General features: G+C 45.2%; 1 protein-coding gene across 1 annotated transcript in view; it reads right to left on the reverse strand.

Moving 5' to 3' along the window:
* MAP2K6 (mitogen-activated protein kinase kinase 6) overlaps positions 1-27,422 on the reverse strand; it is a 132,827-nt gene that overhangs the window by 39,532 nt on the left and 65,873 nt on the right. The window contains exons 2-3 of the mRNA XM_015425597.1: positions 16,361-16,427; positions 1,610-1,658 (exon numbers count right to left, since the gene is read on the reverse strand). Coding sequence (XP_015281083.1) covers positions 1,610-1,658; positions 16,361-16,427 — 116 coding nt within the window. The remainder of the gene's footprint in view (positions 1-1,609; positions 1,659-16,360; positions 16,428-27,422) is intronic.

The following is a 27,422-nucleotide window of genomic DNA, read 5'->3' on the forward strand; positions in this document are numbered from 1 at the left end:
TGTAGTGCTGCCCTAATTGTGGCATTACTGAGCAGACACTTTGACCCCCTGGAACAACTCTTACACTGTCTGCTTGCCACAGAGTTATTAACATTCAACATGAGGCTCTAACTTCACCACCACATCTGCATTACCCGATAAAGTTTCTACTTGTGCACTCACGCTGCTGCTCAAACATTACATTTTACATGTATGGCAGTCACACATGTCTTTAAGTCCAAGAAAATGGATTGTGCAAATTAGCAACGGGCATTTCTTATGACCTACCTGTTTCTATTACCTAATCCATCACCTGTGCAAGTAGCCAACAAAGTCTCATGCGGAGACTGCTGCAATCAAGATGCTAAACGTGACTCCCCCTACTGGCTCAACCTGTTACAGCTACAAGAGCAATGGGATGTGGAAGGGTATGGTGTATAACCCAATCTTTCATCAGAGCTCAGAAGTTAAGCAGGGCTGGTACTTGGATGAGGGATCACACAGGAAAATTCTGCAGAGGGAAGCAATGGCAACCCACCCCTGCTTAATCACTTGCCCTGAAAGCCCCTTAATGGGGTCATCATGTGTCAGCTGCAACTTGACAGCATATTCATACATACAAGAGCAACAGTGCTTACAGAAAGTCACTAACATTACTCAGGGCTTAGCAATACTTATACTGCCACTGAGCAACCATTGCTATTAATATCAGTAAGCAGGTGCCATAGAGGAGATGTTACATAAAAAGCTGGAGATGGTGTTAAGGGTGCTACAACAGTCTTCCGTGGAAATTAATTCGGCTTATTAAACTAAATTAGTCCTTGAAGGAACAACAGGAGGAATTATCACAATACACCATGCTTTTTTGTAGAGGGACTTTTATGCACTTAACTATGGTAAGAGATTTTTTTTTCTGCTTGATCACAAGGGTATTTCTGCAGCCATGTCTGCTCATTCTCAAATATCACAAACACACAATCTGGACCAAATAATTCGTAGATTTTTTGTTTAAATGACAGTCTCTCAGTTGGTGTACTATTCAGCCTATTAATGAGTTTTAAATTCCTGTGGATAAGCTATACCGATTAGGGAACCAGTTCACACAGTGAAATGTTTCTTATCATGAGGCATCCCATTGATTTCTTGGGAAAACATTTGTACAGAAAATATACTGTGCAACTTGGTCCATCTACTGAAGTATAGCAACTGGACTATGTAGAAACAACTTCCAAGCAACTATGGGTGGACACATAACTCATTATGGCTCCAGAAACATGGTGCCTATCAGCCAAAGAAATATGAGATACACCTGCAATTAATCTCTTGTTGAGTCCTATATACCTTTAAGAAATGGTAAAGAAGTAAAACAAAATCTATTAGCAGTAAATGACTTCATATGCCTAGAAGCTTCCAGAAGCTTAAAACAACAACAGAATCCTTAGAGTTATGAGTGTTTATGAATCACTTTAAAAATGTTGGTCAGTGTGAATATTATGTTAAGCAAGAAAATTTGAATTTTATGTCAACAAACAGGAGAGACAAGAAACTCTCAATTCACTATCATATCCCCTTCCTTTCCAGCCCTATTCACTGTAAATTCTTTAAAAGTTGCACCTTATTGACACCTTACCTTGTCACCGATATTGATGCAAGCTTTCGAATCCAAATCTCTAGGTGGCCTGAGAAATTTAAAAGAAGTTGGAGAGAGAATAAAATTGATGTAAGTACTTCAGAGCAGATATGACTCATTCAGGTCCATATGACACAAGCTATGGACTCATGATACAAGCATGGAGATTCAAGCGCATGAAAGATTAACATGGATAAAGTATTTATTTATTTATTTATTTATTTATTATTATTCGCATTTCTATCCCGCCCTCCCCGGAGGCTCAGTGCGGTTTACAGGGCATAATGCCAGATAAAACAGTAAAACAATACAAAATATTAAGTTACAACCCTATTAAAACAGATTTTGATGCTCCTCTCAGCAAAATTTCCAATCTCCTAAAATTCCTAAAAACAAGATGGCTATCCCTGACCGTCCCATTCTTGCCCAACAATGCAGCGACGGGATATGCGTGCCCCATCCTGATATCCAAATATGGGGGATAGATGGTACTAGTGCGGTCATAGTGCACTAGTGGTGGCGGCTCCTATTCAAAAGCCTGGCGGAAGAGCTCCGTCTTGCAGGCCCTGTGGAACTGTGCCAGGTCCCGCAGAGCCCTGATCTCCTCTGGGAGCTCATTCCACCAGATAGGAGCCGCCACCGAAAACGCCCTATTCCTGGTCATGTTGAGTCTAATAGAACGGGGGCCTGGAACTTCCAATAGGTTCTGGCTCCCCGACCGTAGTGCCCTTGGGGGAACATGTGGGGCAAGGCGGTCCCTTAGGTAGGCTGGTCCCTGACCATATAGGGCTTTAAAGGTAATAACCAGCACTTTGAAGCGAACCCGGTAAGCTATTGGCAACCAGTGCAGCGCTTTCAGCACAGGCTGGATGTAGTCCCGTCTAGGAAGATCCATCAGTAGCCTGGCTGCAGCATTCTGCACCAGTTGCAGCTTCCGAATTTGCGACAAAGGCAGCCCCATGTAGAGAGCATTACAGTAGCCTAGCCTCGAGGTGACCATCGCATGGATCACTGTGGCTAGGTCATCCCGGTCGAGGAAGGGGACCAACTGCCGCACCAGCCGAAGATGGTAAAATGCCGACTTGGCAGTGGCTGCTACCTGGGCTTCCATTGTTAACGCGGAGTCCAGGAGCACCCCCAAACTCCTAACCTCCGCCATTATGACTCATGGTTGTGGAGGTGGACATTTAGAATTTCTAAGTTTTAACTTGAAAAGCTGCTAGAAGATGCCAAGGGTTTCACAGATGATTCTTCTAACTGTGACCACTTCATCAAAATTGGGTGTGTAGCCAAATCTCTATAAGGGAAGAATAGGCCAATTTATTTCTGAACAACTTTCTGTGCAACCACTAGTCCCCACTTACTCTCCACACTACCACTGCAACTCCATATTTGCCCAGTCTGCCACCATTGCTGCTGTACCCATCACTGCTATTGCCCATCATACAGCTCCTTCCAACAAGCCCTCCTGCCTTTACCATACCCTCTGCCATTTCCCAACCCTCTTGCGCTGCTTCTTTGCCCTTTGCCTCTTGACTGATCCCCTTTAAAAAGAATGTCTAGCTGTCATACTAATTGTGGTCTTATAAGATCTTGGTTATCTTTTTTTTATTTGTTTGAGCTTTGAGGTCTGCACTAGGGGTGTGCATACCTGAAACAAAAATATAGCCCAAAAAAACCTTATCAGCATTTTCCAGTATATTTCAGCTTCCCAAATGTATCCAGGTTTTCTCAGGGGGGGGGGATTCTGGATCTATTAGGGAATTACCAGTAAATCTAAAAAAGAGGAAAGGTAGGAGCAGATTGCTCCGACCTCTCAGCTGCTTGTTGGGCTTCTACTGCAATCCCTTTAAAGTTTAAAGGGACTGCAGAAGACAGCCCAAAGATCTGGATTGGCTGCGTTGGGGGGGCGAGAGAAGACTGTTCCTGCGGGCTGCAGAAGAAGCTATCCCAGCCAGGATCTCCATGCCTTGGGGAGCTATCTCCCCATGGCACAGAGATCCTGGAGCTGGCTTTTCCTGTAGTGCAGTTTAAACCAGGCTGCAGATCAACCATTTTGATGTTGGCAGACCAATATTGGAGGCTGATTTTGCCAGAGCAGTGGTTTAAGTCGAAGGTCTTTGAGGTGCATCAGAGGCCATCATTGAAGAACACTCTGGGGCAGGAGCAAGGGCAGATTCCAGGAGGGCCACACGAAGCCGGGCTGCACGGTTTTTTCAAGTCTGATTAGAGAACTTCGTGTAGTGTGGGCAAGAATCGGGTCGATGGGCCTCACCAAGGCAGAGAACACAGAGGGTGTGGCCGTCTAGTGGAGCTACCGTACTGCCGCAGTTGGAGCAGCATTTGGAAACCCCCCACTTTTTAGCCATAAACAAGCGGCTAAAATCCAAAAGGGAGCGGGGCGGCCAAGGGGCAGGAAAAGCACAAAGTCTTTTTTTTTTTTAGGTAAAGATGGAGATAAGTCGATGAAAAGAGAGGAGAAAAGAATACTGAAGAAAGAAAAAGGGTGGAATCCCAAAGAGCTGAGGTAATCTCACTGAGGTAAATCTCACTGACTGTGGAACGAGCTGTTAACAGTGCGGTGGTCAGAAGAGAACAGGCGGGATGTCCGTGCTCTGCCCCCTGGGCATGCACAGTGGGGTTCCGGCGTATGCCTGGGGCGGAGGCACAAAAATCCCGGTACAGCTTTCATCAACACCGATCGGATCAGCGCAGGTGCACTGGTTCCCACGGGTGTGATGCACAGAGACCACGACGAAGATCAGATGTTATTTTTCTTGTATTGGTGTTTGACAGAAACAGCGAACGCTAAGATAGTAAATACAAGCTCTGCTATAAATCCCCTTTTGATGGTGGAATATCAGTAATATTTTCTTTAATGGAGTCCTAATGTATATCACAACCAGAATACAAAATGGCATAGACAAAAAAAAGGTGTTTAAATAGCCCAGGTAAATCCAAAGCTTTTGTGCTTCGTGTGTGAGTATCATGCATGCTAATCAGCAGTGTTTTCTGCATTTCTTATGAGTGCTAAGTATTGACTGAGCCATGTAAATAGCAGGAAGCCTCCTTCTGATCTTATTTCATCTTAGGCTGCAGGAAAATTCCATGGAAGATGGTTGGATTCACCCCTCTGGATAAGCTTCTCTTATCTTGGAAATATTTAATTAGGGTTTTAATATTGAAAATGGCCTATTGTTATCTCAGGGTCAAAACAGACATTACAATAAGTGTGGTTGCCAGTAAAAATTGCCACCACTGGATTAGTTCTTCCTCATCAACAGTCGATGACATGGAGCTATGGAACCAATTACAAGTGTGAACACTTATATCTCAACATAAGATAAGTTCTGTGCATTAGAGCAGGAAACGATTTCATTCTGGATTCAGGTCAGGAATCGGAACAGAGATTGTTCTGAGTTGCCTTGGTTGATGACCTCTATCTAGAACTAGACAGGGGAATGTGTTAGTTCACTCAGATTTCTCAGCAGCCTTTGATACTGTTGACCAAAGTATCCTGAAGAGCCACCTCTTAGCACTGGGACTAAGGGACACTGTTACAGTGCTTTTAGTCCTATTGGGGGAGGTCTCCGAAGCTGTGTTGGGGGGATTCCTGTTCTGCCCATAGCTGTTGTTCTGTGGGGTTCTGCAGGATTTCATCTTATCCTCCATGCTATTTAATATCTATATTAAATAGAAGCCACTGAGAGAGGTGGTATTACCAGTATGTGGATGATACCCAGCTCTACCTTTCTTTTCCACCTAATTCCAAGGAAGCTGTTGATGTTCTGAACAGGTGCTTGAAGTCAGTAATGGGCTGGGTGAGGGTAAACAAGCTGAAACTTAATCCTGAGGTTCTCTGGGTCAGCAGAAAGACAGACCAGAGACTCAAGATATCTCCTGTCTTGGATGGGGTTATACTCCTCTTGAAAAACCAGGTTCACAGCTTGGGACTGCTGCCTGACACAGAAGTCATCTTAGCAAAGGAGACAGCTGCAGGGATTTGAAAAGCTTTTGTCCAGCTTTGGCTAGTGCGTCAACTGTGCCTAGTTCAGTCAGATCTAGCCACAGTGATTCATGCCTTAGATACATCTAGACCAGACTACTGCAATGCACTCTACCTGGGGGTACTCTTGAAGAGTGTTTGGAAGCTGCAGCTAATGCAGATTGCCATGGCTAAGCTGCTGGTTAGGGCCAGCTACTGGGAACACGTGATCCTGATATTACAGCAATTACACAGGCTAACAATCTGCTCCCAAGCCCAATTCAAGGTAGTTTTGTCCTTTAAAGCCCTACATGGCTTGAGATCAGGGTATCTGAAGGACCATCTTCTCCCATACATTTCTGCCCAGGAGTTAAGATCACAGGGACAGGCTCTCCTGACTGTCCCACCAATCAAAGAAGCTCGTCTGCTGGGTACACAAGAAAGGGCTTTTTTACCGACAGCCGCACAATTATGCAACAACCTATCCAGGGAGGTGCACTTGGCTCCTTCAGTGTCAAGACAGTTTTATTTAGGATTGTATTTTGACTGATTTGGTTTTTAATTTATTGGCAGTCCTAATCAGAGGTTTTAAATTGCAACTTTTTATGGGTTTCTCTAAATTGTTATTTTATTTTTATTGTTTTTATTTTGTTTTTTATAATCATATATATTATTAAGCCACCTTGAGTTCTGCAAGGTACAAAGGTGGCTAAATAAATGTTTAAAATAAATAAATAACTTGACATGCAATGGTCATTTTTGGCAGTAGTGACATATTCTGTTGTGATGTCACATTTGAGCCCCCCAAAAGTACATAATATGAGCCTATGGCAATACAATAAATCAGTTAAAAGATAGAGGACTCAACAGTTAACATCCCTAATGTTAACCTTTCTCCATTCTCCAGAATCTGAGCTCTAAAAATCCATTCCTGTCAGATAATTTTACAGACCTCTGCTCTTGGCACTGCATCCTCCATGTCCTGGCTCAACCCCTTCTGTACCCAAGACACACTTTTGCTATTCTAGATATTCTTATATTACAGGCATATCTAATGTCCTCAGTGAGATATCTGGACATGGGACTTCTTCTACCAACTACTAATGATATGGGGCCCTTTTAAAAAGGTCAAAGAGAAATTTGCTATCCCAAAGGGGGAGGGGGGTTAAAATTCAGTATAATGGAAACATTATCATCTCGTTCCTGGTAAAGATCAAGCTTCATTTCCCTGCTTTGGATGCTGCTTTGTCTGTTGAGGATGGAGCATAAAGGTTGTAAGTGCTTATTTTGACTGCATTCAGAGAAGAACCAAAAGTTAAACAGATCTCTTTTTGAGAAAACAGAATGCAGCGAACACAGTACATGAAAGAGAAAATAACATGGTGTTGCCCAGGTCTAGCGCCAGATTAGACAAGTTAAAAAAAGGCCTGTTGACATAAGCCACATCAAGCTTGGTACAATGATAAAATATACCTAATTAATTGTTGAGGAACTGTCAGTAACAAGTAAGCTAGCAAGTTTTAATGACTCAAAATACTCCCCCCCCCAGGCTGCAATACAAATATTTTTAACTGAAACAAATAAGATTTGCTTCCATGTATAACCATGCATTCTCTTTTATCTTGTGTCAAGAATAGGCTGAGGAATCTGTGAGTTCATGCTAGATGACCGATTAAGGAAACAAGGTGATAATCAGGAACTGAGTGTTCAGTGTTGCTCTTGAGGATCTTCACAGTGCTTCTGTGCCATCTGTTCATTAACTTTCTCACAAGAATTGTCAGTGACATGTCACTTGAGAAAACATGACTGCACTTACCTGTAACCGTTGTTCATTTACTTCTTCTGTGCAGACACATATTGGGAATGTGCCTGCACAGTCTAGCTGCAGGTATTACTTTCATAGCTCTACAAAAAATTCTGAAAGGGGGTGCACTGCCCCCCAGAGCTGGCACATGCATGGGTTTTCCCGCCATACATGTCATGTGCTCTGGGGCAGGTGCCCCATCCCCTTAGTTCCTTGGCTGCTGCGAGCAACTCAACAAGTTAAGGAAGGACTTACGACAGCTCACAGTGGGGTAGGAGGGAGGGAATGTGTGTCTGCTCAGAAGACGTCAATGAACAACAGTTAGGGGTAAATGCAACCATGTTTTCATCTTTCATCTTCGGATGCAGCCGCACATTGGGAACCATTAGTGAGTTTACCAAAAAGGAGGTTGCACTTCTCACTGCAGGCCTGGTGTATGGCCCATGAGCAAGTAGGACCCTGCGGTGGAAAGCAGCCGATGCACCCTGTGCCCTGGTGGAATGGGCCTAGGGCTGCCAAATCCCCCCGGGGGGCAGATTCCCCCCCGCTTTGGAGCCCCGATTTCCGCCCCAGGCGTGCGACGTCACATCCGGGTGACGTAGGTGCGGCGCTCGCTTTGCGCGCATGCGCACCGGGAGATAGCCTGGGGTCCCCCACCGAGGACGTCACACGTCACATCCGGCTGACGTGCATGCGGCGCGCGCGCTCAGGATCACCAGCCGGGAGCCCCCCACCGCCAAGTAAAACACATCTGGCAACCCTAAATGGGCCGTTACATCCAGAGGGCACAGCTTCCCCACAGACATGTAAGAGGATCGAATGGCTACAACCATCCAACTAGAATGGACTGGGATGAGGCAGCCTTGCCTTTCTTTGGACCCCAATAGCATACCAATAAAGCTTTCTCCTTTCTAAATGGTCTGGTTCTTTCAAGGTAACAGAGCAGTGCCCTCCTCACATCAAGAGAGTGAAGGGCAAATTCCGCCTCTGACCAGAGGCAGGGGGGAAAACCAGCAAAACAGTTCCTGTGCCAAATGGAACCTAGAAACCACCTTGCATAGGAAATCTAAACTGGGGTGTAAAACTACCCTTTTGTCTAACACCTTGAGGAATGGGGGGGAGCTGTCAATCCTGAGGGCTGTAAGCTCACTAACTCACTTAGCAGATGTCATTGCTACTAAAAAGGCAACTTTTCTGGAGAGCAGTGCCAGAGAGCAAGAAGCCAGGGGTTCAAAACACAGTTTCATTAGTGTAGCTAACACAAAGGTAGTGACCATTGTGGGACAATTTTGGAAACAGACAGGGGGGAAATCTGTAGGTTACTTCATAAAACGTTGTGCCAACTTGTGGGCAAACACTGTCGTGCCCAGGACCTCGTCACAGAAAGCTGAAATAGCTGCTAAATGTGTCTTAACTGAAGACATTGCCAGATCTCTATGAGATAGGTGTAGCAGATATTCTACAATGTCAGGCAGTGGGCACGAAAAAGGGCAACCTCCTTTTGAAGAGATCCAGGACTGAAAACAATCCCATTTCCTGCCATATGTATACCCAGTGTATGGCCTGCACTAAGGTATTCATTATCCCTCAGGGAAGAGTAGACCTCAAGGCCTGATTCTCCAGGCCGTCAGATGCAGGCGCTTCACCTCGTGGTATATCACGGTACCCTGTACTAAGAGGTCTGTCACTTGGGGAAAGTGGACAAAATTTCCTTTTGTTAGGTGTAAAAGCTGTGCGAACCAAATCTGGCATGGCTAGAAGGGTATTACCAAAATACAGTCCGTGCGGTCTGTTTAGATCTTCCCCAATACTCTGTTTAGTATTGGGAATGGGGGGGGAGTGGAAGAGCATCCCTGACCATCTGATTTGGAAGGTTAACAGTTGCTTATGGCTAGGCTGGAGGAGACCACCACTTATGTCCTGGCTACATGTAGCAAACTTGGACTGATGATTACTTGGACAAAATCTTGCTTTGAACCAGCCCAGAAAGTTTCTTTTATTGGGTCTGTCCTGGAAACTATCCTAGGGAAGGCTTTTTTGCCAGGAAACAGAGTTAGGCCATCAAAACGATGGTGTCAGTATATTCAGAACAGAGACTATTAGGTCTAATGGCTTCCTCTACTGCAGTCATCTCTTGCGGCAGACTGCATATAAGACCTCTGCAGGCTTGGTTTATTGGACAAAATTTCCTTTCGTTAGGTGTAAAAGCTGTGCGAACCAAATCTGGCATGGCTAGAAGGGTATTACCAAAATACAGTCCGTGCGGTCTGTTTAGATCTTCCCCAATACTCTGTTTAGTATTGGGAATGGGGGGGGAGTGGAAGAGCATCCCTGACCATCTGATTTGGAAGGTTAACAGTTGCTTATGGCTAGGCTGGAGGAGACCACCACTTATGTCCTGGCTACATGTAGCAAACTTGGACTGATGATTAATTGGACAAAATCTTGCTTTGAACCAGCCCAGAAAGTTTCTTTTACTGGGTCTGTCCTTGAAACTATCCTAGGGAAGGCTTTTTTGCCAGGAAACAGAGTTAGGCCATCAAAACGATGGTGTCAGTATATTCAGTACAGAGACTCTTAGGTCTAATGTCTTCCTCTACTGCAGTCATCTCTTGCATCAGACTGCATATAAGACCTCTGCAGGCTTGGTTTATAGGCATACTCCAGGATGTTGCTTTTTTATTCAGAGGTTAGTAATTAGAGCATTGTCATGGTAATTGGAGGACACACACCTGTTCACAGGGTTCCAATTTGGCTTCTGCACCCTGGAAATTTCCTTGACTATGGATGCCTCCGTACAAGGTTGGGGTTCTCATTGTGTTGAGCTTTCTATTAAATGTTCTTATATCAACTTCCTTGAACTCCATGCGGTGCAGCTGGCCCTTATCTCATCCTCAGATATGCTCAAGAACAAGAGGGTTACTTCTCCAGTCAGACAATTCAGCTACAGTCTATTACCTCAACAGACAGGAAGGCACTGAATCCAACAGACTATGCTCAGAGGTCATAGCTGTCTGGGAAATAATACAATATTGGCAAAACAATAAGATAAAAGAAGAGAGTAATAAGCAGAAGTAATAATTTAGAAACTACCCATAGGTATTAATAGGCAATATCTAAGGAATATAAATAGCGATAGGAAATAAATTAAATAGACAATTTAGGCAGACTAACCAACTAGGCTAACCACTACATATTATAAATTTTGAAAAAACAGAACTACCTAGAATTGTATAATATTTAAAATGGCAAGTGGAGGGAGGAAGCTTTCATTGACCTTGTGATGAAATGGCTGCCAGGCCTTAAAATGGATGTCAGCCGGATAGTTCCTTACGTGTGTGGGGGGGTACTCCATAGGGAACAATGGAGCTGTCATACCTCCCTGCCTACAGTTCCCAACAGCCTTGAGGGGAAAGAGCGGGAAAAGATGGACACACCCCAGGGGCGGGGCCAAGGAGATAAAGGTTTTGGCTCCTGAGGGGGGAGGTCAGTCTTCAGCCTGATCTTCATCCTTTGGCTTAGTGTGAACAAGAGCTTCAAGGGAGTGGACAGGTAAGCTCCTGTCACCTCAGACTCCGTGGGCAATCCAGGCCACTGTAAATCGTGGTGGAGAGCCCAGGAGGGTGGCAGTACTGGTAACCAGTCCAGGGAAGTGCTGCGGTTTCCGTCCAACAACAAGGAGGGGGAAAGCAAATCCTGGCCTGAGGCCACAACCCACTACAGAGGTAGAGAGGGTGTGTGTAGAGGCAGGGGAATTGCGTTTCAATCCTGTTTAATTTCTGTGCCCATGTTATGTTGAAGTGCCTGTGCTTATTTTCATGCCTAACCTGTATATAGTTAAATAAATCTTCCTTTTTCAGTTTAAAAAAGCCTGGTGTGACTTGGTTGCCAACACTCCAGGGGGCACCAAAGATCAAGGTACCCGCTTCCCAAGGTAGTGCAAAAGGAGGCCAGGGAACACAAACGAACCCAAATCGGAGAGGTTGCCAATACTCCAGGAGGCACCCAAAGATCGAGGTACCCACTTCCCAAGGTGGGGAAATCAGCCAGAGGGATCTCACTGTCCCTCTAGGGAGGCGGTGTCAATTCAGTGAGTGATGGCAGCGTTTAATGGAGAGAAATAGCCCCACCAGGTAGGGTGGGAGGCCAAAACAGAGGCTTGCGAGCCACAGGACAGCACCTCAGTCTCCGAGGGCTGAGGGTGAGTCCCCATTTCACCACAGGCCTCACCAAGTCAAGCAAATTTGGTGCAGGTTAACTTAAAAGACTTACAGAATTTGATTCAAGAGATAGTGTCTTCAGCAGTAAACCTAGCAGTTGAAACAGCTCTGCCGGCAGCAATCGAAAAAGTAATAGAGCCAATTTATACCAAGATTGATCACTTTACCCAACAAATTATGTTGCAAACAGAACAGATCAGAAAGCAAACTTTGGAAAATAAACAAGAAATTTCAGACATGTTGAACAACATGAAAAAATTAGAAAATAAATCCGAGGAGCTGGAACAACAAATAAAAGTACTATCCACAAAGAATGAGGTGATAAAAGACTCCTTGATAAGAATGAAGATGGACAAAGCAGCGCATCTTTTAAGGTTTTGAAATATACCGGAAAATAAAGAAGAAGACCTTAAATTAGAAATACCACAAATGCTAGCGGAAGACATAGAATTGGAAGACATAAAAGAACTCTCTCAAGACATTGACACAGTCTGTACAATGAACACCACCTATGCAAGAAAAAATAAGCTGCCAAGAGAAATTTATGTCAGATTCCACAAGAAACAACTAAGAGGAATTTTTAAGAACACCAAATGAAAAACCTCTACTAATACAAGAAACAGAAGTGAGAATACTGAAAGAAGTACCCTGGCAAGTGAGAGAAAAGAGACAAAAATATACAAACTTGGTGGAACTGTTAAGGAAAAATGACATATCTAACAGATGGTTGATGCCAGAGGGAATATTTTTTTTGTATGAAGGAAACAGATATAAAATTGGCTCAACTCTCAAAATGGAAGACTTTATTAAAAGCCACAAAGAGGACTTAAAAAGAGGGAGAAGAATCCAGTGAAACTGAAGAAGAAGGAGAAATTCAAGGGGGGACAGCCACAAAGAAGAGTAAAAAGAAAACAAACAAAAAGGAAAACCAAAACCCTCCCAAGTAACCACTAGATTTCAACAAAGAAGTAGAAATGAGCAACAAAAGAATAACGAAGATGCAGAGTAATAAATTAAAAATAACTGATTAATGTAAATGGACTGAATGGACCAAACAAAAGAAATCAAATTTTCCAACAAATAAAGAAAATGAATGTCGATATAATTTGTTTTCAGGAGACTCATATTAAATACTCGGATAAGAAATTGTTGGAAATAAAAAGTTGGGCAAGGCTTTTACCTCTACAAATAAAGGAAAAAAAAGGAAAAAGGAGTAGTAACCTATGTCCAAAACCATCTACATCCAGAATTGATTTATGATTCAGAAGATGAAAGAATACTACTAGTGCAAATCCAGAGACAATCTAAAACTATGCTAATTGCAAACATATATGCCCCAAATCAAGACCAAGATTTTTTTAAAAAAACACTACGGAATATCATAATGCGGTCTATGATAGGGCAATAGACAGAAAGAAGCAGTCGGAGAAAAAGAACCAAGGACGTGAATTGCCAAAAGCATTTTTAAAAATGGAGAAACAGTCAGGGGAAAAGAACCAAGGAAGTGAATTGCCAAAAGCATTTTTAAAAATGGCTGAAGAGCTAAACCTTAGAGATGCTTGGGGGGGGGTGAGATACTTTAATAAAAGAGACTTTACATTCTTCTCAACAAGACATAAATCCTGGTCAAGATTAGACATGGCATGGGTTACGGCACCCATGATAAACGATTTAATCGAAGCAGAGATTTTGCCAGCGACCTTCACAGATCATATGTAAACCACTCTGAGACCTTCGGGTCAGAGCGGTATATAAACCGAATGTAATAATAATAATAATAATAGAGCCTTACATCTTCACTCGGGGATATGGGTGCAGGGTCCACTACAGACTAATCAGGTGAAGGTTCTGATGCATCATCCAAGCTACCCTGCGAGACTATGGAGGCCCATAGATTCTTGATAAGCAGGATGGAATGGAACCGTATGGTGATTATCAGAGTAGCTTCCTGGTTCCAGATTTTGCCCCTCGTAAATCACTGGGTGATGGGTCTACCTCCCATCTTTGTAGATATGATGGTGACAAATAGTATGAAGGAGCTGAAGGGTCAGCCAGTCTCCATGCCAGAGGCAGGGCCATGTCAGAAGGGATTATTTGGGATGGCGGAATGCTCTGCAGCTCTTCATCCTCAGGCTCCAAGAAGGAACCTGACAAAACAAAAGATGGGGTGATGGAGTCTGCAGTGGACCCGTGGTACTCAGGTTGGAGTCCAACTCCTTGTATTTGGTGATATTATTATTATTATTATTTTATTATTACTATTAGAAGGTAAGCTCAACACTGAGTTAAAAGTTGCCGTCTGGCTAACTGGCGCGCATTTTTTGTTTGGAGTCTGAATCTGGATGTTCCCCATGCTTAGATTTTTAAATGCTTTTTTGTTGGTGGTTCCAAAGTAGAACACATCTTGGAGGTGTGCCCCATAATGGTCAATGATGTACATCTGGATTCCACGTCCGGGGCAACAGAGGTGGCCCTCTTGGGGGGGAGCTGGTTTCACCATCAAGGTTGACTCAGTAGGTACTGAGCGCATTGAGGGGGGCCTGGAACCATGATGCTCAGTCAGAGCTGGTGGCGTCGAAACAGAAGCCAATGGTCCTGATGCACAAACAAACTTGGCTAGAACTGAGGCAGAGAGCACTTTCTCCCCAAGTGCTGCTTTTAAGTGGAAGGCTCTATCAGAAAGAACCATCGGTGTGACACATCGGCAAATTTGGCAGGTTGCCACATTATGGGATTCACCCAGGCAAAAGAGGCATAGCTCATGGTCCCCCTTCGGCGGGAGGGCGGGATAAAATCAAATAAATAAATAAATAAATCACTATGCAGTATTTTCGTAGTGCATTTCGCGCACTTTTTGAAGAGTGCCTTGGTCTTCACGGTAGGAACCACAAACGCAGAAAACAAAGGGTAGTATTCCCAATAGGAATCTAACCTGTATGAAGTGAAAGTCTCTGGAGAAGTTTAACATGAAGGGAAGAAAAGTGATTTCTTTGCAATGACAGAGTAAATAAGTGGAGCTACATGAAAGACATCCTATCCTTGCAGGGGTAACAATGGAACTGAGAGGATGGGGCGCCCAGCTCGGAGCACATGACATGTGTGGTGGGAAAACTCATGCAGACGCTGGCTCCAAAGGTCGGTGCACCCCCTTTCAGAGTTTTTTATAGACCTACAAAAGTTATATCCACAGCTGGCCTGCGCAAGCACATTCCCAACATGGGGCTGCATCAGAAGATGGAAGATGAACACAATATGCCATCAGAGTGCCTCTGAGTATACCAAACTGAAGATTACTACTTTAGTGAGGTATAGGGATGGGCACAAACCAGCTCACAAACTAATGTTCTTGACAAATTTTGGCCAGTTCTTGGTTTGAGAAGTGAAGTTCGTGGCAGGTCATTCAGATGAACTTTCCATAAACTTTCAAGCTGTTGGCGTTGGTTTGTGAATGGATACATCTCCAAATACACTGTCTCTGCTCAATCTAAATATTTACCAAACTTCAAAGCAATGGCAGGGTGGAACTTGTCAGGCAAGTAGAGGAGCATCCAGGGAGGTCCCCTGAGACTTTGATGTCTCTAGCTTCCACACTATCTGTTCTAGACACTCCTGAACCTGCATTTGTCATTTCCCCAGAAAGCATTTTCCTGAGGGCACCTTTTTTTTTTGGGGGGGGGGGGGGGAACTTGGACTTTGTAAATCCAATCACCACACTTGGAAAGAAGGGTTAGGAGAATCAGAGATCCCCTGCAAGTCTGGTGCCTCCAGCACATTGTGTGGATGTTCTACTATGAACCTAACTGCATTTTCCTGGTTTGTGTCCATCCCTAGTGAGATACTTCATGAAACTGCTTTCAGTATTTCCAAACCAGGGGTTCTGATCACTTTCATGCTAAAAAAGTGCCAGCATCCCTGAGCATCATCAGGAACTACTTTTGAAATATCCCAAATCAACCATTTTAAAGAAATTAGTCAAAATCCCTGAAACTATTGTAGAGTTAATTCTATGGACTACAGTCACTGTTGGAGAGCAGGCACATCACTACCCTTATTTGCACATTAAACAGTCCATGGGAAATGAAAGCCATGTCATATCATTAATCATCATCACAAGCTTGAAATGATCACAAAATACATCTGCAACATCACTTAATTCTGACTCTGTGCATTCTTTAAATACTTTACAGCCAATGGTGTGAAAGCTGCAAGCTAGTGTGGTGTAGTAGTCAGAGTAGTTAGACTTGGAATGAAAAGACCTGAGTTCAAATCCCCACTGTGCCATGAAGCACACTGGTTGACCCAGGGCCTGTCATGCTCTCCCTTGGTCTAATATAAAGTTACTGTGATGATAAAATAGATTTGGGGAAACTCACGTACAATACCATGAGCTCTTTAGAAGAAAGTGAAGATGAAAATATAACAAAAAAGAGTAACCCCCCCTTTTCCCTCCATGCAAAAATAGATGCACTATCCAAATCATGGCTTAGCGTAGATTAGCTAATTTAAAGGGGTTGCATGATTATCATCGCTGATTAAATCACTACTCCATTTTAAACACCAGGAAGACCAGAAATAATTCATGGTTTCTCTGCACTATATCTTCCATGAATGTGTGGACCAAATGAGTGACTGAGCTACATAATAGGACAAATCATTTCCATGAAACTTTCTTCTATTTGTACAATTGCTTCAATTATTTTCCCCGCCCCTCAACCCTACCACAATGTCATCTCAAGACATACGTAGAGCTTGTCTGTGGCTGTTCAAATGCTTCTTTAGGAATTTTCAACCCTGGATTTTTCTTCCTCCCTGTGAAATAAGAGGGGAAGACAGAAACACTTAAGAGTAATTTCACATTGGATTTTGGTCATATCTTGTAACAAAGTTTGTCTGCAGAGCTATGCCACCCTTAAGGCCTTAAGCCACCCCAGAAAATAGAAAAAAAGGGCAGCTAAAAGCCCCATCATCATCATCATCACCACCTGTGTTCCCTCTAAGCTGAGTTAGTGTGAGCTAGCTCACAGTTTTTTAGCCTCTGGCTCACACATTTTTGTCTTAACTCAGGAAGGAAGGCTCCAGAGCAAACCAATTTATGCAGTAGCCAAATCACTCACTCACAACTTTCATGCCAGTAGCTCACAACATAGAATTTTTGCTCACAGACTCCACAGCTTAGAGGGAGCATCACCACACCTCACTTTTAGACCCAGAGAACAGAGGCCAAAAAAGCCAGGGAGGAAGTAGCATGGATTAGACTCTGAGACTCAGAAGGAAAAATATCAACTTCCTTTTCTCAGGTTTTGTTTCATAAGTAGGTGTTTCATAAGTAGGTTTTATAAGTAGACCTCTCTTCAAAATTCTTTCTGCTTCTTCTGTTTCCTAATAATTTCACTCCTATGCTGGTCAGATTTCTTTAAAAGGACATTAAATGCTGTTTGTAGAAAAAGTTCTTATTTCACACATTTGCATTTGTTCAGTACAGGCATAATGGCATAATTATAAACATACCATAATGATAAAGCTTCATCAGACAACTGAAAAACACATTTTTAGTTTTCAGGATATAGAGAAAAATATGAAAATGGGCAGGCAATCTAACTGGGGAATTGGGAACACAAAAGGGAACCCTGGACAGGACTTCCAGTTAAAAGGACTTTTGTGCAAAACTCTGTTATTTCTGACTAGGAAAAAGGCCCGTTGAAATAAATACAAAGGCCTCTAGAAAGAGGCTCTGGGCGGGTGCCCCGGCTTTGGACACTCAGTGTCAATTTGCTGTGGCGACCTCAGCAGGGTATAATGACACTGAGTCCACCATTTTGTCCAGAGGAACTGATCTCTGCTACCTAAAGAACAGTTGTAATTTTGAGTGAGCTCCAGCCCTCACCTGGAGATTGGCAATGATGGTTCCCCAGAAGGGAATAGTTGGTTTGGAGGGTGGAGTCTATGGCTTTGTACCTATCCGAGGTCCCACGCCTCCTGAAACCTCACCCTCTCCAGGCTCCATCCCTCACATCTCCAGGAATTTCCCACATGGAGTAGCAACCCTATCTTCTTCCCAGCCAATCATCAACCTACCTTTATTTCCCCCTCACTCTTCAGCTTTCCACACACCCCACACACACCTGCAGCCTCTCCCTTGACCTTCATTTCCCCCTCACTCTTCAGCTTTCCACCCCCCACACACACACCTGCAGCCTCTCCCTTGCTCTGAAGCCTTGACTGCTATGTCACATTGGCTGTTATACGGGGGCCACCTCAGCAGCATATAAGGATGCAGAGCCCACCATTTTCTCCAGGGGAACTGATCTCTGCCATCTGGAAAGCAGTTGTAATTCTGAGTAATCTCCAGCCCTCACCTGGAGATTGGACACATTTTACCTCAGAACAGCAAAACTGTTTAGAATGTTAGAGGCAAAAGCCAATCAAGTCGCATATGCAAACGACCTCTGTGTTCCGAGGCAGAGGCCGATGAGGCTGCATATGCAAATAAGCTCTGTGTTCTGACTGAGAGCTAAGCTTTATATCACATATTGTAGTGTTATTGGTAATAATTGAATTCTCAACACTGCAAATAAAAACCAACAAATATTGTTTAATTGTACACGGTGATTTACTGTTTCACTGGCTATTACATACCGTGGTCCTGTTTGTTGTAAAAAGTTTAACAAGGCAATACAAATATAAAAGAAGAATTTACATTAGCATCAAATTCAGAAAAACAAAACAAATCAGAAAAAAACAGAAAAAACAGGACAAATGCAGATGCTGTTGGGGTACATTGCAAAACACCTGGATACCACAGAGTATAGGCAATTCATTCTAGCCTAAAATGAATCTTAATGAATGTGCTATTTTCAAATACCAGAGGCCATCCACATTGTGTGCGCATGCCAGTAGCCTGATGCACAAAACGGCCACGATCGGTTTGCCAGATGGTTCGCATGGTACAGTGTTTGCTTCTCTTTTTTTCTGACTCTGCATTTGCATACTCAAATCACCCTGAGGCACCTGGGAGCCAGGGGGCCCCTTCCAGCCTCCATAGGAACAGACCCCCCCTAAAAGTAAACATTTCAGCTTGGAAGCTCCCGACATCATCTGGAGCAAACCTCTGCAGCGGCCTGACCAAAGGGAATTGCTAAGGCTTCCTCCAGTGCATTCATGGCAATGAGAGCCAGAGCGTCCCCCACAAACAATGCACCCTGGCACTGTGCGCATGGCTACTAACGGGGGCAATGTCAGCCAACCCATCCTCACTGGCTATTACAGTGTGCACCTGTGGCCATTTTGAGACACACATTAATGTGTGCAGAAGGGCTCACCATTGAAGCATGGGTGGCCATATGGGAGGAGCATCCATGCCATGAGGTTCTGCCTTCTGATCTTTAACCATATGGGGATCCTCTGAAAAGGGAAAGCAGTGACAGCAGAGCTAGGAACTCCCATGGCTGTTGGCGACTTCTATATATGGAATGAAGGGAACTGCAGATCCATACAGAATGCTGATCCCTTCACAGTGCAAGCCTTCTGCTCCCACCTCATGCAGGGTGCTTCCTCCTAGCTTTGCAGGCACTGGGCCCCGAGATGATTGGAAATGGCTGGGACCTGGCAACAGTGTTTTCCATCATAGTGACTGATTTCCTGGAAGGCCAATGAGAAGTCTAGTGCTCAGAATGACCACTGCGCCAATCAGTTGTGCAACCAGCCCCTGACAGCTTCCTTTCCACACTGCTTTGTCTCATTCCATTCCATAATTTGCATACCCCAGTATTTCCCATGGTTAATGCGATCCAGACAGCCCATGCAGGCCTCCGTAGGGAACATCCCTCTGACATTGACCAGCTCCATTCTGGCTTGCAAAATGCCACCAGACAAGTGGCAGCAGTCCTTGAACCATTGCTGTTATTGAGACGGCCCGTACCACATCTTCTGGCCATCACAGAGCCACTGAGAGTCTAGGACATCACCCAGGGTCGATCCCCATGTCATCAACCATGCCATTCTCATTGAGAATTCCTACTGCATCATTATGCCTCCCTTTGGCCCCTGACTGCCCTTCTTTCCAAAGGGGAACTTAGACCTCTTGCAGTTGCTGCATGGACAGTGTGTATTGTTGACTGGAGAAGTGGGGGATGACCCATTGTCTTTCCCTCCCCCCATCAGGGAATGGTCCTGTGTCAGCAGTGTTGTCAGGATTATGCCCATGCCCCTACTTTGTGGGGAAGGGCGATGTGGCTCATGCAGCCGCCTTCATGCTTGTCTGCCCACCCTCCAACCATAGCCCACAACAGAGACACTTGAGAAGGACAAACTGAGGGAACTTTAATGGAGGGAGCCAGATACCAGCAGATGGAAGGCTTGCAGCTCAATGGTTGGGCTGACATCTCTCCATGTTGGACCGACAGCTGTGTTAGGAGAGAAACACATGTTGGGGGGGAGGGTGCCGAGCAGGGTAGCAGGGACTGTGTTTAGGGGTGGGAGGGTGCCAAGCGGGGTGGCAGGGACTGTGTTCAGGGTGGGAGAGAGGCTGGGAGTGCCTGGGCAGAGCGGAGGGTGACGGGGAGTGCAGGGGTGGCTGAGAGCTGCTGGGGGCTTCAGGGGATTCTCTCTGGCAGGGAGGGAGGGAAGGAGGGAGATTCCCTCTGTTCCCCCCTCTCTCTGCCCCCCCGTCCCTCTTTATTTGTCTTTCTCAGCCTATCAAGGTGAGTGTTGTTTCAGAGGAGTCTAAGTGCTACTGAACTCAAACTTTGTTAGACAGACAGTATTGTTTCCTCCTTCTGCCTTCCCGTGGTGGGAAATATTTGGACTTGATGGCAAAATGCAGGCCTTTTTGTTTTGATTTGACTGTCACATGAGCTCAACAACCCCTCGTCGCTGTCGCTGGCCCCCTGCTGCTCCACCCTATACGCCACCGCGACCTGCTTCCTGAGGAGTAGAAAAGGGGAACCATGGAGGCCTCAGTTGTTCGGGAGGTGAGGAGGTTACGTCACCATCCTCCACACTCCCTCGGCACACTCTGACACCTCTATCTCTCGCTTCTCCCTTCTGTGCTGTCAGCATTGTGTTTCTCCTCCCCAGCCTCCGTGTTCGTTCCTCCTTTTATCCCCACCCCCGTGTCACCTGCTCCTTTCTGTAGTCTGCCCCCCACCCCAGGGATGGCCCCACCCCCTCCTCTTGTACCAGGATGCTGGGCTGGGGTGTGGCTAATCTTCCGGTCCTAGCGCCCCTGCCTGTCCCATGCCTCTCTCCCTCCATACTGCTCTGTGCTGTTGTCGGGCCCTCGCGCCGGGCCAATCGTCTCCCCTTCTCCCGGGTCACCCCCCTCGTGTGCTGGCCCCTCCTTGGTGGAAGCGCTGCCCGAGCACCGCGGAGCCATCTCGATGGGTCCCAGGAGATGTGGCGAGTGGTGACGGCACGTCAGGTCGGCTCTTGCCCCCGGTAGGTTCTGTTGTTGCCAGAGTTGGGGTGGGCGGCAGTGCCAGAGTCCCGAGAGGCAGAGGCCAGCCCTGGGGAGGCCTTTCTGTGGCTGGGGCCATGTGGTTGGAATCTCTAGATGAGGCTGAATAAGGGCAACATGACAATGTTTTCAGCGGGTCCTTTGTAGAATATCTAACAGTGCCATCCTAAGCAGATCTAGTCATTGGGGCTTATTCCCAGGAAAGCATCCTTAGGATGGCATGCTAAATGGGATGCCTCTGGGGAGAGTGAAGGGGGTGAGAAAGCTCAGAAAACTCCTTTCTCTTCAAGAACAGATGCTGTGGGCTTGTATCTTAAGATGCAGGTAAGTGAAGAAAACCATGCCCGCACAGGCGATATCAGTACCTGTAGGAAGGGGAAGGTACAATCTGTCTTCCAGCATTGTACAGTTGTACAGGCAGGCAGGGGTCTAGCATGGTCTGTGCATGGTTGGTGGGCACATACTGGGTATCTTAAGTCTACTTGAAACCTGGTCATTTGAAGGGAGCAGGAAGGGAAATGAGGGTGCGTTCTTTAAGCCTATATTTATTGCACACAGTATTGTAACACACTGTGCAATAGCTTTCAATTTCTGCTTCCTCCTGGGAAATCTTGGAGTTCCTTGAAAGCTTAGGAAGGGTTCCTTAGTAATAAGAATGGTAGGCAGAGTGCCATAGAAGATGGCTTGTCCACAACGGTTGAAGCACCTCTGCCATTTCCCAAAGTACTGCAATATATCCTAGCAACATCTGTTTTTGCCACTTTTGTTTTTCTGCTTTTACCACCTGGGGACTTTGGGGGTGGTACCTCACAAGGATGTCCTGTGATGTCACTTTCAGGTCACAGATCAGGTGATGTCACTTTCAGGTCACAGATCAGGTGATGGCACTTCCTCAGCCCCGCCCCTTCCAATGATGTCACATCCTGTACCAAAACCCAGCCCTTCCTGTGACGTCACTTTCAGGCCATTCCCCCCAACCTGCCTCTCCTCCAAAGTCCCCTTGCGGCTCTTGAGCACCTGATATTTAGTCTATGTGGCTCTTATATGGAGCATGTTTGGCCACCCCTGCCCTAGCACATCTTAGAGGGAACTATGTTTATGACCATAAAGTTCCCAGCCTTTCTTCCTCTATTCAGGTGTCCAACCCATATCTCAGGTATTCTAGACCTGAGAACTAGTGTATCACAGCAAGAGCATGTACTACAAGTCAGGAAGTACCTAGCTCAAATCTCGGTAAAGCCACAATTTCATATAAGGAGGCAGTAATAATGTCCTACATTACATAATAATATTGCTTGGACTGTTGTTATAATGCATATGAAGTATTATGGAAAAGCAGAGAAACACTAAATATTACTACATTTTTTTTTACTGTTGAAAACCACAAGTATTATTTACTTGCTTTTCTATATGTCATGCATGTTTTTTGTTCGGTTTGATTTTGAGAACTAGAAAAGGGAGTACAAAAAAATTATGTAGTCACTTCAGGGTCTTTTTTCTTAAACAAGATAACAAGGTTTCTATTAAGAATGGATTAGATTCAAGTCTATTAAGAATGGATTAAATTCAAGTATATATCTGGACTACTACTATACACTCCATTTTGAACAAACTATGAAGGAAAAACAGAGATTTTCTCCCCCAGCATCTTCTCAAATTATAGATTTTGAGTGTTTATTCTGTGGCTTCAACATGATGAAAAATCCACTTCCACCTTAGGCTTCTATTCTAACATTAGTTAATCAACCTTCCTTGTTAAAACACCTCTCTCATGTTTAGTCTATATTTTCTAGCCATTTCAATATGTCTGGACTGTGAAAGATGAAGGTGCAAGGTGCCATTCTATAAACACATGCCTTCGTTTGCCCAACTAGTTGTGAATTACATGTTGCCAGGGAGCACCTGTTTAAAGTGCGCAGAGAAGAGATTTTTATCCCAGATAGCTAAACCTCATCAGCTGCAATGAGGAGAATAACAGGCATTTTAAGGCATTTGTTTTTTAAAAAAATGGCCATTAGGTGAGGAAATTAAGAAAAGGAGTTTATGCCCTGATGTGGATAGCCCAGGCAAGCCCAATCTTGTCAGATCTTGGAAAGCTATGCAATACTTGGATGGGAAACTTCCTTGGAATACCGGTAGTTGGGAGGCAAGGGCAGGCTTTATTCAGACACCTCTCTGAATATCCTCCAGGTCCATCACCAGAGATCGTCATAACTTCCAGGTGCACACAAACTAACACATGCACATATTTTTTAAAAAAAAGGTTGGGGGAAGGAGTTTACAAGCCTGACTTAAGTTCCCAGTACTCAGGATGGCATATATAGGTTTTTAGAAAGTGGTTTCTAGAATATTATGAGATAATAAATATCAAAGGGAGAATTTTCCAGTCTCCTGATTCAATGATTTCTTACTGGCATAAGCATTTCAGTGCAAGGTGTTCATTTCAATGGAAGCATTAGAAATGCATGTGCTTCCTTTTCACTTAGATGTGCTGTCTCCACTGACATTAACAGAGCGGGGTCTTTTCTCTTAGGAGGCATCCAAGCTAATTACACGATACATGATATTGCCTAGTAAATATTTGTTCATATCCCAATTTGTAGAACTGATCTATGTCCATCACGTGCACCTTAATGAGATCCTCTTGTTCTGACAAACTGTCTTCACTCCTGCATACATGCCTCAGAGCAACCCTAGTAACATCCTCTTTTCAAACATCTCTCTAACACTGGGTCAGTGTCTATTACAATACAGACAACTCTTTTTAAAAAATCAGCAACCTCATCTACAATCATGCAGACTGACCAGCAGAATGGATTCAGTGAGAGACGGCGGTAGCAACCTCCAGTCCAGCTTTCAGTGATGAAGCAACAAGGTGAACAGGGCACTATAACCTCATAGGAGTAGCACATATTCCTCAGGACCATCCAAGCTCACCTTCTTTCCATTCATTCAAGTAACCATTAAACCAGGCATGTGGGAAAGACTATCACCAACACAGAGAGCTGCTTCACACATTACTTTATCCCTAAAGGCATTCCCTGCCGTTACTTGCCACTGCTTGGTATCAGCTGCCTCCTCCCTCTCTGTCCGGAGCTATATATATATTTGCACCATCCTTCACACATCACATTGTAAGTTGTTTTTCTGGCATGGAAAAGAACACAGACATATGAAGTAGTCCTAATTACAGTGGCGGATTCAGCAATGAAAGCAGAAATAATATCAGCAATGGCTATATTAGAAAAAGAAAGAAACTGATTCTGGAAGAACATCACTAAAACCAAGAAGTAAGGCCAGCAGTGGAAGCCCCACCCCTGAAGAGCCCCACCGGGCCTGACGTGCCCAGTGTAATGACATTACCTGGAGGTGATGTCATCGCACCGGGCACCTCATGCAGGGTAAGTTCTAGCATTTGGCTAAAACCCCTATGGGTCCCTTTAAATGCTTTTCAAAAGAAGTGGAAGGGGGTTGGCCGCATGCACCTGCACCCCAAGTCACGAATTTGCATCCTGGAGTGCAGGCTTTTGGGAAGAAGTGGGGGGAGGCCACGTGCTCCTGCACTCCAAGCTGTGAATCTGTGGCTTGGAGTGTAGGCACACAGGGCCAGCCCCCTCCTTCCCAAAAGATTTAAAGCTGATTGGTGGGCCATGTGCTCCCGCTGGTCAACTTAAGGACCCTTTAAATCTTGCAGGAGGAAGAGGGGTGGCTGTAGGGTTGCCAAGTCCATCTTCTGCCCCCAGCGGGGGACTTTGGGGGCGTTCCTGGAGGGGGCAGGCATCACCGACATCATGTTGGGGACGTCTCCCCCCCCCGCCCGCGCGCCCGATCTCCAGAAACGCCAGTTTCCTGCACTTAAAGGAGCCGGCATTTTCCCTTTAAGAGCAAAGAGCCGGCATTTCCCTTTTAAGTGCAGGAGCTGGCATTTCCCTGCAAGCCTGATCTCAAGCGGAAATCGGGCTTGGGAGGAAACTTCCATGAACTTAAAGTTAAAGCGGGTTCCATGAACTTAAAGGCAGCCACCCCTCTCTCTCGAAGGGAGAGGGGTGGCTGTGGGTGTTGGGGGTGGGGCTTCCCCCGCCAGCCATCTGGCTGGCGGCGGGTAGAACCCCCCAAAAAACGGGAGACCCCTGGCAAACCGGGGGGCTTGGCAACCCTAGGTGGCTGTGTGGTGGGAGCCCCACCCCTGAAGAGCCTTGCAGCACCTGACATGCCCAGTGTGATGATGTCACCCAGAGGCACCTCATGCGGGGGATGCTCTAGCATTTGTCTAAAAACCCTATGGGTCCCTTTAAATGCTTTTCAGAAGAAGTGGAAAGGGTGAGACCGCATGTGCCTGCACTCCGAGTCGCAAATTTGCAGCTTGCAGGCGTGTGGACCTTCCTTCTTTCCATAAAGGGTCCCTTAAAATGCTTTTAGGAAGAAGCAGGGGGAGGCCAAGTACGCTGGCACTCCAAGCTGCAAATTTGTGGCTTGGACTGCAGGCACAATTTTTTTCCTTTGCAGCTAAGGAGAAGCTTTCAAACTATGCAGCCGTCTTGCTCACCCAAGATTAGAGGCAACTCCTCCAACCTAATTAGCCTCTGGGAGGATATTTTCATTCTCAGTTTACTTCCAGTTTGTCTTTTTTTTAGGCTTTTAATTAACAAACTCCAGGAGCGACGCGAGTGAGCGTCTATTCGGTTTGACGCATGCGTGGATCTCCCCTAGCATCTCTTGATGTTTCTGCCTTTTGCAGACTAAAATGACAATACATTCAGCTTTATAATCAAGCCAAGTGAAGCCTCATCTTCAAGCAGAAAGTTAGGGGGACTGGTGAACTAAACCCAATGCCCCCATATTCTTTCTCTTCTTGAGCAAGAAGCTTTAACCTTTAGTTGACAGTAGAAAAAGGCAAAGAGGCAGTGGCTGATGGAGGCTGGAGAGAGAGAAGAGTTTGGTAATGGGAATTCAGCTTGTTGCTGGAGTGGTTCTGATGAGTACACAGCTGTGGAGAGAAATCTGCACTACACTACTATATTCAACAGATCAAAATATATAGTTATTTCAAAAGTGCAGTTATGGATCACCAGCTGCAGACATGGAGTCTGTATGCTTTGGAGTAGAGAAAGAGAATTAACAGTCCTATGGAGATAAAGAGAAAACTATCCCTTCAAAATATGAACAGGGGTCCCCAACCTTATTGAGGCAGTGGGCACCTTTGGAGATCTGACACAAGGTGGAGGGCACAGCCACAAAACGGCTGCCACAACATGGCTGTTGCAGGAGGCAGAACCAGCTGCAAAATGGCTGTCACACCTTACCTTCAGTCACAGAGTGGAGATGCTTGTGCTCTGCTAACTGCTGCCAAAGCAACATTTAAAAAAAATTCTACACAGCCTTGAAGGAGAAAAGTCCCACCTGTCCCCGCCCACTTTCTGAAAACACTTGGCAGGCACCACGAAAGATATTGGCGGATGCTGATGACCAAAGTTTTCTCTAAGCTGCGCTAGGGGGTGCTGATGCACAACATTTTAAATAGCAGCACAGAGAACTTAGCTGGCAGCTCAGCCTACAAGTGAACGGAGAACATTTTCCCCTTACATTGGAAACAAAGGAAGATGAGAGCACCTCTTTCTGGGGATCATAGAATTGGACCCCCGGTCTAATTTTTTTGATACTTGGGTTCGTTTGTTTTTTGAGGAGAGGCACCAGCAGCTATGCTGCAAATTTGATGCCTTTGCCTCAAAAAACAGCCCCATGAGCCCCAGATACCGCCCAGATTGATTCTCAATTAAAGCCCATGGGGCCCATTGACTATAATGGTCCCCAGAGGCTATAATGGAGGGGGGGGGGCCTTTTCTCCAGAGGACAGGTCTACCAATATAGTGGAAAGGGGTGGGTAGAGCTGTTCTCCAGAGGACAGGACTACTAATATAGCGGAATGGGGTGGGTAGATCTTTTCTCCAGAAGACACATCTACTAATATAGTGGGAAGTGGTGGATGAAATTTGACTTGATTCTGTTTTAGAAGAAGAGGAAGAGGAAGAAGAGGAAGAAGAAGAGGAAGGAGGAGGAGACAACTGGATTTATACCTTGCCCTTCACTACCCAATGGAGTCTCAGAGCTGCTTACGAACTCCTTTCCCTTCCCCTCCCCACAACAGACACCCTGTCAGGTAGGTGGGGCTGAGAGAGCTCTGACAGAAACTGCTCTTTTTCAAGAACAGCTGTGCCAGAACTATGGCTTGCCCAAGGTCATCAAGCAGGTGCAAGTGGAGGAGTGGGGAATCAAACCCGGTACTCCCAGATTAGAGTCCGCGCACTTAACCACTACACCAAATGTTAAATTATTCTTAAGATATAGTTTAA

This window comes from Gekko japonicus, unplaced genomic scaffold, assembly GCF_001447785.1.
Source record: "Gekko japonicus isolate JY-2015 unplaced genomic scaffold, Gekko_japonicus_V1.1 scaffold642, whole genome shotgun sequence".
NCBI classification, from domain to species: domain Eukaryota; kingdom Metazoa; phylum Chordata; class Lepidosauria; order Squamata; family Gekkonidae; genus Gekko; species Gekko japonicus.